The 12,614-nt window shown below is 42.9% G+C and overlaps 1 protein-coding gene across 1 annotated transcript; it reads right to left on the bottom strand.

The window, feature by feature from the left end:
• Positions 1-7,186: 7,186 nt before the first annotated feature.
• LOC139548815 (protein FAM222B-like) lies at positions 7,187-12,571 on the bottom strand. Its single transcript, XM_071358675.1, has 3 exons — positions 12,441-12,571; positions 10,450-10,580; positions 7,187-10,278 (listed from the first exon to the last, which is right to left on the bottom strand). Exons 2-3 carry the CDS (start codon positions 10,532-10,534, stop codon positions 8,063-8,065), a joined length of 2,301 nt encoding a protein of 766 aa, XP_071214776.1. The 5' UTR covers positions 10,535-10,580; positions 12,441-12,571; the 3' UTR covers positions 7,187-8,062.
• Between the last annotated feature and the right edge of the window lie 43 nt (positions 12,572-12,614).

The raw sequence follows: 12,614 nt of genomic DNA on the forward strand, positions 1-12,614 counted from the left end.
CTTCCACTAGATGTCAACAGTCTGTAGAACTTTGTCTGACTCTCCTGTGAAGGGGGGGGGGGCGAATGAGAGGAGAATTGAGAGGCTGAGATCTAGTATGAGGGACAAGGGGATACAGGAGTATATTGAGTAGAACCTCATTAGATATAGTCTGGAATATTTTATATTTCTTAAGCGCAACGGGGCTGGCAGGTAGGATTTAGTTTCACCTTGTGTCTGATCCACACTCCAGTACAGTAGATGGCGGTAATGCACCATAATGTTGGATGCCTACCGCCGATAAACCCCACCGAAGAAGAAGACTAAACGTGGAGTTGCTGGTACAGAAAGAAGCAGACGTTCAGCCAACATGGGACCACAGGTTCTTTCTCTGGCCCTCGTCTGGATCAACTTGCTCTAATACTCTAGTGAAATAATTTTGACATGTAAATATTACATTTTTAAGTTGGATTCAATGATTATATGATTCGTTCCACCAATTCAGTGCCTTTTGAGAAGTGTAACATGGTAAAACAAAAATGTTTGATTTCACCTAATTTTAACATAAAGAGCAAATGTTCAACTTCATAAAAAACATGTTTTCACATCTGAAGGCATTAAATAAAAAAATATACTATAGTAAGTGCCAAATAAAGTAACAGGGTTGAAGATTTCTTCTTAAATCAGACATAAATCCCCTCGTGATGGGGGAGTGGAAGCTTGTGTGCAACCGGGAGTGGCAATTGAATACAAGCTTCACCCAAAAAATTACATTGTTAAAACAATTCTAGTCTGTCTATCTATGGGTAACAGGGTTGATGTGTTTTCCTCGACCCGCTCAGTTTTCCACCACAAAACACCAGAAAATTGCCAAAAAGAGTAGAACTAGCTCACTTGCTTTTACACTATGATTTGACTATTAGATGTTCAATGTTTCTTTTGAAAAAGATATCTTACAAATAATAGTTTCAACATATTAAAATGACTGTTTAGGTCACGTAATAGGGTAGACCTTAAAATGAGGGACATATATGAATAAATCACTAATCACATTATTATTATTATATTTTTTATTTAATTAACCTTTATTTAACTAGGCAAGTCAGTTAAGAACAAATTATTATTTACAATGACGGCCTACCAAAAAGCCTCCTGCGGGGACGGGGGCCTGGTATTAAAAAGACAAAATAAATACAATATAAATATAGAACAAAACACACATCACAACAAGAGAGACAACACAACACTACATAAAGAGAGACCTAAGACAACAACATAGCAAGGCAGCAACACATGACAACACAGCATGGTAGCAACACAACATAACAACAACATGGTTAAATATGATGTATTATTTAATTAAATAATAGTCTTCAGAAATTACTTTGTCAAAGCAACAAAATATATGGAGAATGGAGAATCTCTTTCTGGAGAAGAACAGATTTGTCAGTAACCAGGCTTTGTGTGTCTTTATTTAAAGGGCAGGGCACCTGTGAAACCCGCACCTCCAATCATCTCCTTAATTGAAACAACTGACTCCAAATAGCTTTTGGAGAAGTCGTTAACACAGAGGTTCACTTACTTTTTACAGCCTGCACTGTGAATGATTACTCAATGTCTTCAATAAAAAAAATAAAAGTACAAAAATATAATAACAAAATGAGCACAAACCCAGCTCATAAAAAATGTAATAAAAGTCTCACAATACAGGTCCCATGTACACACCTCTTTGTACTGGATCTGCTCTGTGAACTTCAGGTCTCCCATGCCAGTGGTGAACTTGAACAGTTCCAGGGTGGTAAACTGGAGGTTGTTGAAGGTTGGTTTCTTGTAGTGTTTTCTTGAACCACCGACCCCGTACGTGAATGTGGACATGATGGTGGTCTATTTCTGGCCAGTGTCCAATTCCCATGACGGGGACTCATCTATCAGGGCCACAACTAGAGGTCGACCGATTATGATTTTTCAACGCCGATACCGATTATTGGAGGACCAAAAAAAGCCGATACCGATTAATCGGACGATTTTTATTTATTTATTTGTAATAATGACAATTACAACAATACTGAATGAACACTTATTTTAACTTAATATAATACATCAATAAAAATTCATTTAGCCTCAAATAATCAAACCTGTTCAATTTGGTTTAAATAATGCAAAAACAAAGTGTTGGAGAAGAAAGTAAAAGTCCAATATGTGCCATGTAAAAAAGCTAACGTTTAAGTTCCTTGCTCAGAACATGAGAACATATGAAAGCTGGTAGTTCCTTTTAACATGAGACTTCAATATTCCAAGGTAAGAGGTTTTAGGTAATATAGTATTTATAGGACTATTTCTCTCTATACCATTTGTATTCCATATACCTTTGACTATTGGATGTTCTTATAGGCACTTTAGTATTGCCAGTGGAACAGTATAGCTTCCGTCCCTCTCCTTGCTCCTACCTTGGCACGAACGAGGAACACATCGACAACAGCCACCCTCGAAGCAGCGTTACCCATGCAGAGCAAGGGGAACAACTACTCCTAAGTCTCAGAGCGAGTGACGTTTGAAACGGTATTAGCGCGCACCCCGCTAACTAGCTAGCCATTTCACATCGGTTACACCAGCCTAATCTCTGGAGTTGATAGGCTTGAAGTCATAAACAGCGCAATGCTTGAAGCACAGTGAAGAGCTGCTGGCAAAACGCACGAAAGTGCTGTTTGAATGAATGCTTACGAGCCTGCTGCTGCCTACCATCGCTCAGTCAGACTGCTCTATCAAATCATAGACTTAATTATAACATAACACACAGAAATACGAGCCTTTGGTCATTAATATGGTCGAATACGGAAACTATCATTTCGATAACAAAACGTTTATAATTATCGCATATACCCTGACTCTGTGTGCAATGAACACAAGAGAAGTGACACAATTTACCTGGTTAATATTGCCTGCTAACCTGGATTTCTTTTAGCTAAATATGCAGGTTTAAAAATATATACTTCTGTGTATTGATTTTAAGAAAGGCATTGATGTTTATGGTTAGGTACACGTTGGAGCAACGACAGTCCTTTTTCCGTGAATGCGCACTGCATCGATTATATGCAACGCAGGACACGCTAGATAAACTAGTAATATCGTCAACCATGTGTAGTTAACTAGTGATTATGATTGATTGTTTTTTATAATATAAGTTTAATGCTAGCTAGCAACTTACCTTGGCTTCTTTCTGCATTCGCGTAACAGGCAGTCTCCTCGTGGAGTGCAATGAGAGGCAGGTGGTTTGAGCGTTGGACTAGTTAACTGTAAGGTTGCAAGATTGAATCCCCGAGCTGACATGGTAAAAATCTGTCGTTCTGCCCCTGAACAAGGCAGTTAACCCACCGTTATTATTGGGGCGATGGTTCACATTCCAACAGGACAACATCCCTAAGCACACAGCCAAGACAATGCAGGAGTGGCTTTGGGACAAGTCTCTTAATGTCCTCGAGTGGCCCAGCCAGAGCCCGGACTTGAACCCGATCTAACATCTCTGGAGAGACCTGAAAATAGCTGTGCAGTGACGCTCCCCATCCAACCTGACTGAGTTTGAGAATATCTGCAAAGTAGAATGGGAGAAACTCCCTAAATACAGGTGTGCCAAGCTTGTAGCGTCTCACCCAAAAAGACTTGAAGCTGTAATCGCTGCCAAAGGTGCTTCAACAAAGCACTGAGTAAAGCATCTGAATACTTATGTAAATGTGATATCAGTTTGTTTTTACTTTGTCATTATGGGGTATTATGTGTAGATTGAGGGTGGGGGGGACAATTTAATACATTTTAGAAAAAGACTAATGTAACAAAATGTGGAAAACGTCAGTCTGAGTACTTTCTGAATGCACTGTACATGTTTAGAATGACTCACTGTATATCATTTGAAAATTCAATTTCATACGTATCACCTCAAGCCTTGCTGTTACAAATAAAATAAACAGAATCGGTTTTGCAAATGCAAACTTTATTTTGGTTAGGGGAGAATGTTTGTGCAAGGCATAGTTTCTGAAGGATAGGCAAACTGGAATAACACAATTCTACAAAGTAGAGAAACATGAGCTTCCCCAACCACTGCCATTCATGTCACATTTCCACTTATATGGAGCAGAAACTCTCTCTCACAAGCACAATTTAGTCATCACAGTCCCACATGCTGTTCCTACAACTGTCTAGAGGAAGGTAGACAACTTTTGTCACCACCTTAAAATAGCATGAGTCATTAAACTTAATTCAATCCAACCTGCCTAAAGAATGTTTGTGTCCAAAATGGCCCCCTATTTTCTAAATAGTACCCTAGGTCAAGTCATACACTATAGAGCGAATAGAGTGCCATTTCGGACACAGCCTGTATCTAAGCTTTGGGCCATGGTGGTGGGGAAAGCTTGGTGACTTTGGTCAGTGGTTCAGTAGCAACCATTCATACTCCTAACAGTGTCTGGAAACATTGTGGCACGTGAGAACGGACTTCTGTCTAGTATCAGTAGTTACAGTTAGAAGCTTGGGCCCCCAACAATGGATAGAAGTGCACCACTGTGTAGTGTGCACAAGCACCTAGGCTATGCTTCACACCCTTTCTCTCTCTCGCGCACACACACATTCCATATTAAATCCAGTGGAGGCACTTCATTTGAAATAGTAACTGTAAACCTGATTTTCTCGAGCTGTACAACATTAAACAGGTCAAATCAGCTAAAATGTAACGACAGGTACATTGCTTGGTTCACTGTAGCAACAGTTGGTCCATTTCCACTGCAAAGATTTACCATCTCGCATTTCAAAAATCCATGACAACAGTATAAATAGTAACCTTTATTCCACTAGTACAACCCATACATCATTACTATACACACACACACACACACACAATTGTGTGTTCAGACTTGAATTCATTAGCAGCTTCAAGGGCCAGGCACACAACAGTAGTAAGAGCCAAACAACAGAATCTAGCTACCGCCCTCAGGGAAGAAAGCTCAATCCATAAGATTAAAGGTCCTACACATAGGGGACAAATTCTACCCGGAAGCTCTGTGAATTGCAACAGCACTAGGCTACTTCCAAAACAAAATCTACCCTCTCCCGCAACCCATTTCCCCTAACATGGAGACTCACGCTTGAGCCTTTTAATTTCGGTTTTGGTCCACCAGCTTCAAAACAGCTGTAAAAACGATATATATTTTTTGTTATTGAAAATATATTTCACAGATTTAGATGGTACAATGATTCCCTACACTATTCAGTGCTTGTTTTCTGACATACAACTGAAATACAACAGGAAATTACGGAGCGATTTTTTTACATTGGCCGCTTGACCCAATTTCCACTAAATAACACAGCTAGTCAAAACAGCTTTCCCATTTCAACAACATGTTGCTCTGGCGGGAGACGAATATCACAGCTAATTGGGCAGGTATGTAATACTATGAAACGATATCATTCCACTATTACTGCAGATATATTATGGCCATTTTATGAAATGACAATGCAAAATCCTATGTGTAGCACCTTTAAGGCTACATAAAATGACTTAAGACTTTTCCATCTCTTACTGAATGCAGCTAATTGTGAGACGTCAGTTTGCATTGTTTTGTGTCTGATGATATGCTTTACCTATGGCACCTATGAGGAAACACCTATGACTTCAGAATGCAGTGATCAAGGAAATAAATTAGCTAAGATCTAAATTACTGAAGGCTATTTGTCACATAGAAACAACTAAAGAAACGTAGTCTGAAGACCATAGTTACAGCCCAGTGCCACACACACCTATAAAACTCTGCTAAATACTATTCATCCATTAAAGGAGGATTTTTACTAAGCAATTTAACAGTGTCCTTAAATGAAAACATATGCAGAAACAATTGCTAGTATCATAACTATTTTCAATATAGGATTCTACACCATGCAGTTTGAGGAAATCCAGCATGGTAAGTCATACAACATTTAAGGTGTCGAGGGTAACTAATACAACATTTTAAGGCTTTTTTTCAAGAGTTATCAGGGAGGAGGAATGTGGGGCCATCACAAAAGTAAGCCGTTACCCAAGCTAAACTGAGGGAAAATGCAGCATGCTAGACCCATAGAAATACAATTACTAGAATAAGAAGTAATTATATTTCTATGGCTAGACCCATCTACTAGCATGAGGTAACCTGCATTTAAAAGAACTGGATCTCAGTTCTTCTTTCTGGGTAGTACAGAGACAATATACAATTAGGGTTAGGCTAGCAAGTGAAGGACAGGCGTATCCTACGAAGCAAGCTAGATCTACTTAGGGTTTTCTAAAGCTAGCCAGAATCCGTTAGCGTCACAATCCAGCTCTTATTCGTACTACGAAGGTGGATATTGCTCATCCGCAGGGTAGGGTAGTGTAGTAACTGCACGTGTGTCGCACATGGCTGAAACATCAATCCATGGGCGAGTCAGTGCCACATTTTCATTTGTGGTGAAATCAAAATAAAATCTTTCAAATTCCACAGACTATGGTATGAAATGGGCTTTTAGAAGCACCATCTTTATTACTTATCGTTGATGCCAACTTGGTGCGCTTATCAATGAACAACCACAAGGACCTTTTCCCCCACTCCTATCGATACAATTTTATTAAGTTATTAAAAGTGTTACTGGGTGTGAAGTATAAAATGCATTGTCATTACCAAATATGTAATGTGATATATTTTAACATTACTCTAAGACAAACAAAATGTATTAAATATTTAAATCACTAATCTTCCTCAAATGAAAGGGATCATGACGCTATCTTTGCAAGATGGTGGAAATCTAACTCTGTTGGTCCTCCACTCGTGGCTCAGTCATTTCATTCAGTGTAAGTGGAGTTAGCCGTGAGTTAGCCTTCCCCAACGCAGGTTAGTTCTGAAGGATTCGTTGCCAGAGATTTACCTGGCTAAAAGGTGAGCCACTTTCGTATGACCGGTTATCCCGAGTTGAACTCAGTTGACCAAAGTTACCTCTCTAACTCCTCAAACCTGCTTCGTAGGATACCCCTCAGCTTACCACAACCCCCACAGACAGGCAAAGATCCACAATGAATTGTTTACAGTAGTGTATAGTGGTGAAACAAAGTAGCAAATTAACCTCCTGGTATGTTCAGTTGTACTTGCAAGTGATCAATTTGGTCTTTGCGCACACAGATAATTCCTCTCAAGATCAAGGGATTGATTCTACAGGGTTCACATTATTCAAAGACATTTAATGTTTTTCCAGAAGTGAGCTTATGTTCCTTTTGTAATTGTTTAGCATAACATTTTGATTCTCCAAGTCATCATACTGAAAACGTCACCGGTGAAATTCAAGTAGAGACAATTAAAGTAACAGCACAAGGTACGGATAAAATAAAACAATTAAAAATGACTTCAAAAGCACTCCGTCTTAAGGCCTTACCATACACAAGAGGGCAGGACACAATGGCTGGAGCATTACCTTACTGTATATGGGGAGAGATTGAAGTAAGAATATACTCTTAGACATTGACCTGATTCATATTAGCATACACAAATACCCCTTCAGCAAATTAGTCTCATTGGGGCATTAAAAAGCATGTATCCTCCATCATGTCTATATGAAATTTTTATAGATGCATAATTGTAAATGTAAACATAGGACAGGAAAGAAAACCCAATTTTAAGCCACTGTAAAAGGGAGTGGTTGGTTCCATGACAACCTGGGCATAACTGGCACTTATGTGGACAGGATGTAGCCCTACTAGGTTCTCTACCTAGTCCTAGATCACAATAGCGTATCCCAGAAAATACTACAATCAGCAGATGTCCATGTTGTGGTATGAGTAAGTATTCCTCATCACTGGAATAACAATATAAAACCTTTCATCTGGCACTAAGGTTTAACAGATACCATTTTAAAGGGCTGAGGACGCATTTTTAAAAAGACAGATAAGTCAGCGATTGAACATTGAGAGCAGGAGCAACCGACTAGGGAGAACATTCAATTGATCACTTGCAAGATATCTACAACATGTTTACACCTGATTGTAACCTTGAATCATTCACCAACCATAACACATGACTGGTGAGGTGAAGAGAGATATCTATCTATAGCCTGGGTGGTGAGCATGGATATTTCTATTGTTACCTAGCTCTGGGCTCTGGGCTGGAGCTCTACCCATGGGGGGCCTGTGCATCTTCCCCATGGCGCCTGGGTTCTGCTGGAACGCCTGGAACTCACCAGACAGGTATTCATTCACATTCTGCTGCATCAGCTTGGTCTGACCCAGGTCTGGGACCCCGGGTCTGGCTCCAGGTCGGTACTGTGATCCTGGTGTGCTGCAGTCTATGGAGGCCCCTGCCGGGTCCCCCTGGAAGGCCATGGGCAAATCCTGTGGGCCTAGACAGTCACTTTTGGCTGCTTGTAGGACGCTGCCCCATGGAACCTGCAAGTAGCGCCCGTTGGTGTAGCTTGGCATGATGCCGCCCGCTGGGCCGGTGACGGGGGGCGAGGGGGTTGTCTTGTCTGATGGGTGTTTAATGGGGAAAGATTGTGGCTGCGAGGCCAGCAGCTTTTGGGGATAGTTGTGGGTCTTGGCAGGGAAGCCAGGCCCAGAGGGGGCTTCTCTCCTTGGGTTCTTGCAGGGGTGGGCTCCATCAGGCAGGTGCTGCATGTGAGCCAGCTGGTGCTGGTTCCAGGAGCGCTGCTGTTGGATTTGCTGCTGTTGGAGCTGATGTTGCTGCTGTAACTGATGTTGTTGCTGCTGCTGGTGAACCTGTTGGAGCTGCTGTAACTGATGTTGATGCTGGTGAGCCTGTTGTAACTGCTGTAATTGCTGCTGCTGTAACTGCTGCTTCGTGTCAGTGTGGAAAGTAGGTGGCATCCTGTTCATAACAGCCATGTTGGGCTGTAGGCCATTAGCACCAGCAGGGCCCTGGGACCCCCCAGGGGCTTTCTCTGTGTGGCCCAGCAGGCAGGAGGGAAGGAGGCCAAGGTTGTGGGGTGTGTTGACCCTGGAACTGGCGTTGATGAGGAGGTTACGGCTGATGGGGCTGGGGTTGGCGATCTGGCCCTCGCACACTGAGGTGGCGCCTAGTCCGGCCCGAGCCTGGCAGAACTGGTTGATCTGGTGCACGATGCTGCTAAGGTCGGTGCCCGGCCGGTTGTGGTGCAGGGCGGCCGCCATGGACAGTGGGATGGTGGAGGTAGATACGGTTACGTTTGGTGGGACGTCTGCATCTGGCAGCTTCCTGGGGCCATAGGGGGGGCCTGGCTGGGGTTGCATGGCATTGGAAGCAGAGGGGGAGCCAGGGCCGGCACCAGAGGCCTGGGGGAGAGGCTGAGATGGGGGGAGGCCCTGGGAATGTTGCAGACTGGGTGGCTGGGCCTGGGCCACATCAGGCAGGTGTCGCAGGCCCTGGGGGAGAGGCTGTGACAGGGCCAGGCAGTGGGGGTGCTGCAGGCCCTGGGAAAGTTGCAGACTAGGTGGAGGCTGGGCCTGGGCTACGTCAGACAGGTGCCGGAGACCTTGAGCCCGAGCCTGCTGTAGTAAAGCTTGTTGGTGGGGAAGAGTCTGGTGCTGCAGAGTCGGAGGATGAAGAAGATGCTGCTGTTGTTGCTGCTGTAAGGTTTGTGGCCGAGTCTGATTTTGCTGCTGCTGCTGTAGTAAAGTCTGCGTGTGAGGCAAACTCTGCTGCCGCTGGACATTCTGCGGGTGCGCCAGATTCTGCTGTACCGTTTGCAGCTGGGACAAGCTTTGTTGCCGCTGTAAAGTTTGAGGGTGGGCCATGTTCTGTTGCTGTAAAGTTTGAGGCATATTCTGTGGCTGTGAAGTCATGGGGTGAGCCATGTTGTGCTGCTGCTGTAGAGCATGCTGTGGATGTGGGTGGCCCTGTTTCTGTGCCAATGGCTGGGGCTGGGTTTGAGACATGCCCTGGAGGTGGGGGACAGGCTGGGGGAGGTTTAAAGTGCTCTGAGCAACGTATGGCCCGCTGTGGAGGTTCATGGATTGTTTGGGAAGCAGACGGGCTCGGCTGCTGTCTGTGTCTTTGAGGACACCTTTGCCGGGTGAAGTGCAGAGGACGGCCAGGAGGCCCGCTCTGGTGCTGCTGACCTGAGACGGGTAAGGACTCTGGCGCTGGCTGGAGCTGGATGTGTCCAACCCGTTCACAGTGCGGCGGATGTGCTTCCTCTGTGGTACTTTGACACTGTTGGGGAAGATCTTTATGGTCAGAGGATTGTTGGCGACTTTCTTAGCAAAGGCATCCAATTCTGCTGGGGTTGGATAGTTGGCAGATTTCATCTTCTGTGTAGTGTCCCCTAGGATGGGAACAAGGATAGAGTGAGGGAACAAGGAATTTTAGCCTAACCAAAGTTAATTCATTCAACTAATGACTGGAAAGGATATACAACTCATTAAGTGGAAATATGAAAAGGAAACTGATTTCTCTGATATTATAGTACTCAATTCTATCAGATAAAAACACTTACATTGCTGAAGTCCAGTGTTCATCTGCGTGTGGGAGAGAAATCGGGGGGTAGGTTCACCTGATGATGCTGCCAGACAGGCCAGCATGTCACACTTCCACTAATGCAACATGGGAAAAGCTCTCCTCACCATGCTGAGAGACACACACACACACACCACATTGACCATGTAAAATGACTCATTTCCTGTACATTGTGACCTTTCTAAAATGGCAGTCAGCAATCAGCCGGCATTTGCGCCCCAGCCTTCAACAGCAAACACCCTGCCTGCAGCTAGACAGAGATAGCAGCGGGCTTAAGATGGAGATGCCTTTTCTCATTTCCCTGGGCACAGCAGGACAGACTGCATGATGGCTACCAGCTAGAGAGCCTCCAGCTGCCTTCACCAATCTCTATGTCTGCATCCCAAATTACATCCCTTTCCCTATATAGTGTACTACTTTGACCAAGGCCCATAGGGTGGTGATGAGGAAGAGGCACTCCAAAGACCCTTCGTGTCCGGAAGTAATTTAGCCATTCATTATAGTCATTGTGATCTGTAGCGCTAATATTTTCTCGAATTTTCTTGTGCCAATTACCACATGACATTCCTGGATAGCTCATTATATTAATAAAGTCTGATTTAATCAACTACAATAGTCAGTTGAAAAAAAGGTTACGGGTACAAGACTGTACATATCTGTCTGTGTTGGTAGAATCACAATTGAGGGTGCAGTATTTATGAAGTTTTGCAATGAGGATGAAAACTAGCATTCAGTTAGCCAGCTAGTTACCCAGAGAAAACGAGCATGGGCCAACAGTAGTGTGCATGTGCACCAGCTGGGCGCACATGTACACTAGGCTAATTCAGGAAACAGATTGTAGTTTTTATTCCCTGATATAAGGAACCGGCTGCGAAAAGTATGATTAAACAACTCAGACTAAAACGAATAAGTCAGATGACTTATATTTAAGGAGAGCAAATCGATATACAATCCCAAAATCAGCGGCAACTGTCAACAGTAGAACAAAACGATGTTTGAGTGAACCCTGAATACAGAAAATGAATGGTGAATTTCCTTCCGGACACAAACTCCTCACCACTATATAGGGCTCTGGTCAAAAGAAGTACACTATATAGGGACTAGGGTACCATTTAGGTGGGTGTGTCAATAGTTTACAATACTAAGCAATGCAGAACAGCTTTGTGTTATGTATGTAATGGTGCTTTGTCACCCAGAACCCTTTTCAGTTCTGTAACGAAGCTAAATGTGACCGAATTCTGAAGTCCCAATGACGCAAGCATGATACGTCTTACACTTTAGCTGGTTAGTGTATCCAGCTGACCAGTTCTTGTAAATTATGGACATGTAGCTACAATAAATATATTCATTCTGATGACTGGGTCTACCAGAAATGTCCCTGCATCATTGCGTAAATATCAATAACACTAGTCATTCAACGTGGTTGTAGCCTAGGTAGGGCTTCTCTGATCTAGAATGCCAGGACTTGCATATTACTAGCTCGCTAGTTATGAACAAAGATAATTCTTAAATATTATCTAGCTGGTGTCATCGTTGAGCAGCATTGTCTAGTAGTCAATAGACCATTCAAAATGTAAATGAACATTAGCTAGCTACTTAGCTACTGTACTGCCAATATTTGCGTGGCAAAAAGTATATATTTTTTCAAATGTATAATATAACCCTGGAACTGTAGTTCTAAATCAGTAACGTTACTTAACTAGTTACCTTCTCGTTTAACTGTAGCCTAAGTTAATCGGTTAATAAAGAAGCAAGCCATGTAGATAGCAATGATGAATGCTAACAAGCTAGTGTTAAATACCTCGAGTCATAGCACCACAAAGCATTGAACACTTCTTTGTGCTGCTAGCGATCAGCTAGGCTAGCGATCAGCTAGGCTAACTAGCTAACGTTAGCCAGCTACTGATGGCTACTGAAGTAACACTTTTTCTAAAGGAAACACCAAAAACAAATAATACGCAAAATACTTACTCCCTGCGAAGTCAAGAGAAAGGAATTTGCGAAAACGTCATTTTAGCGAGATGATCGAACATAGATATTTTGGTTGTTAGCTCAACAGTGGTTTATTTCTGGTATTTGCCTTCTGCAACAGCAACTTTGAGAACACATGCGCAGTAGGCACTCTGTGGGTTTTAGGACCTTTAT

The sequence above is a fragment of the Salvelinus alpinus genome, chromosome 22, assembly GCF_045679555.1.
Source record: "Salvelinus alpinus chromosome 22, SLU_Salpinus.1, whole genome shotgun sequence".
NCBI classification, from domain to species: domain Eukaryota; kingdom Metazoa; phylum Chordata; class Actinopteri; order Salmoniformes; family Salmonidae; genus Salvelinus; species Salvelinus alpinus.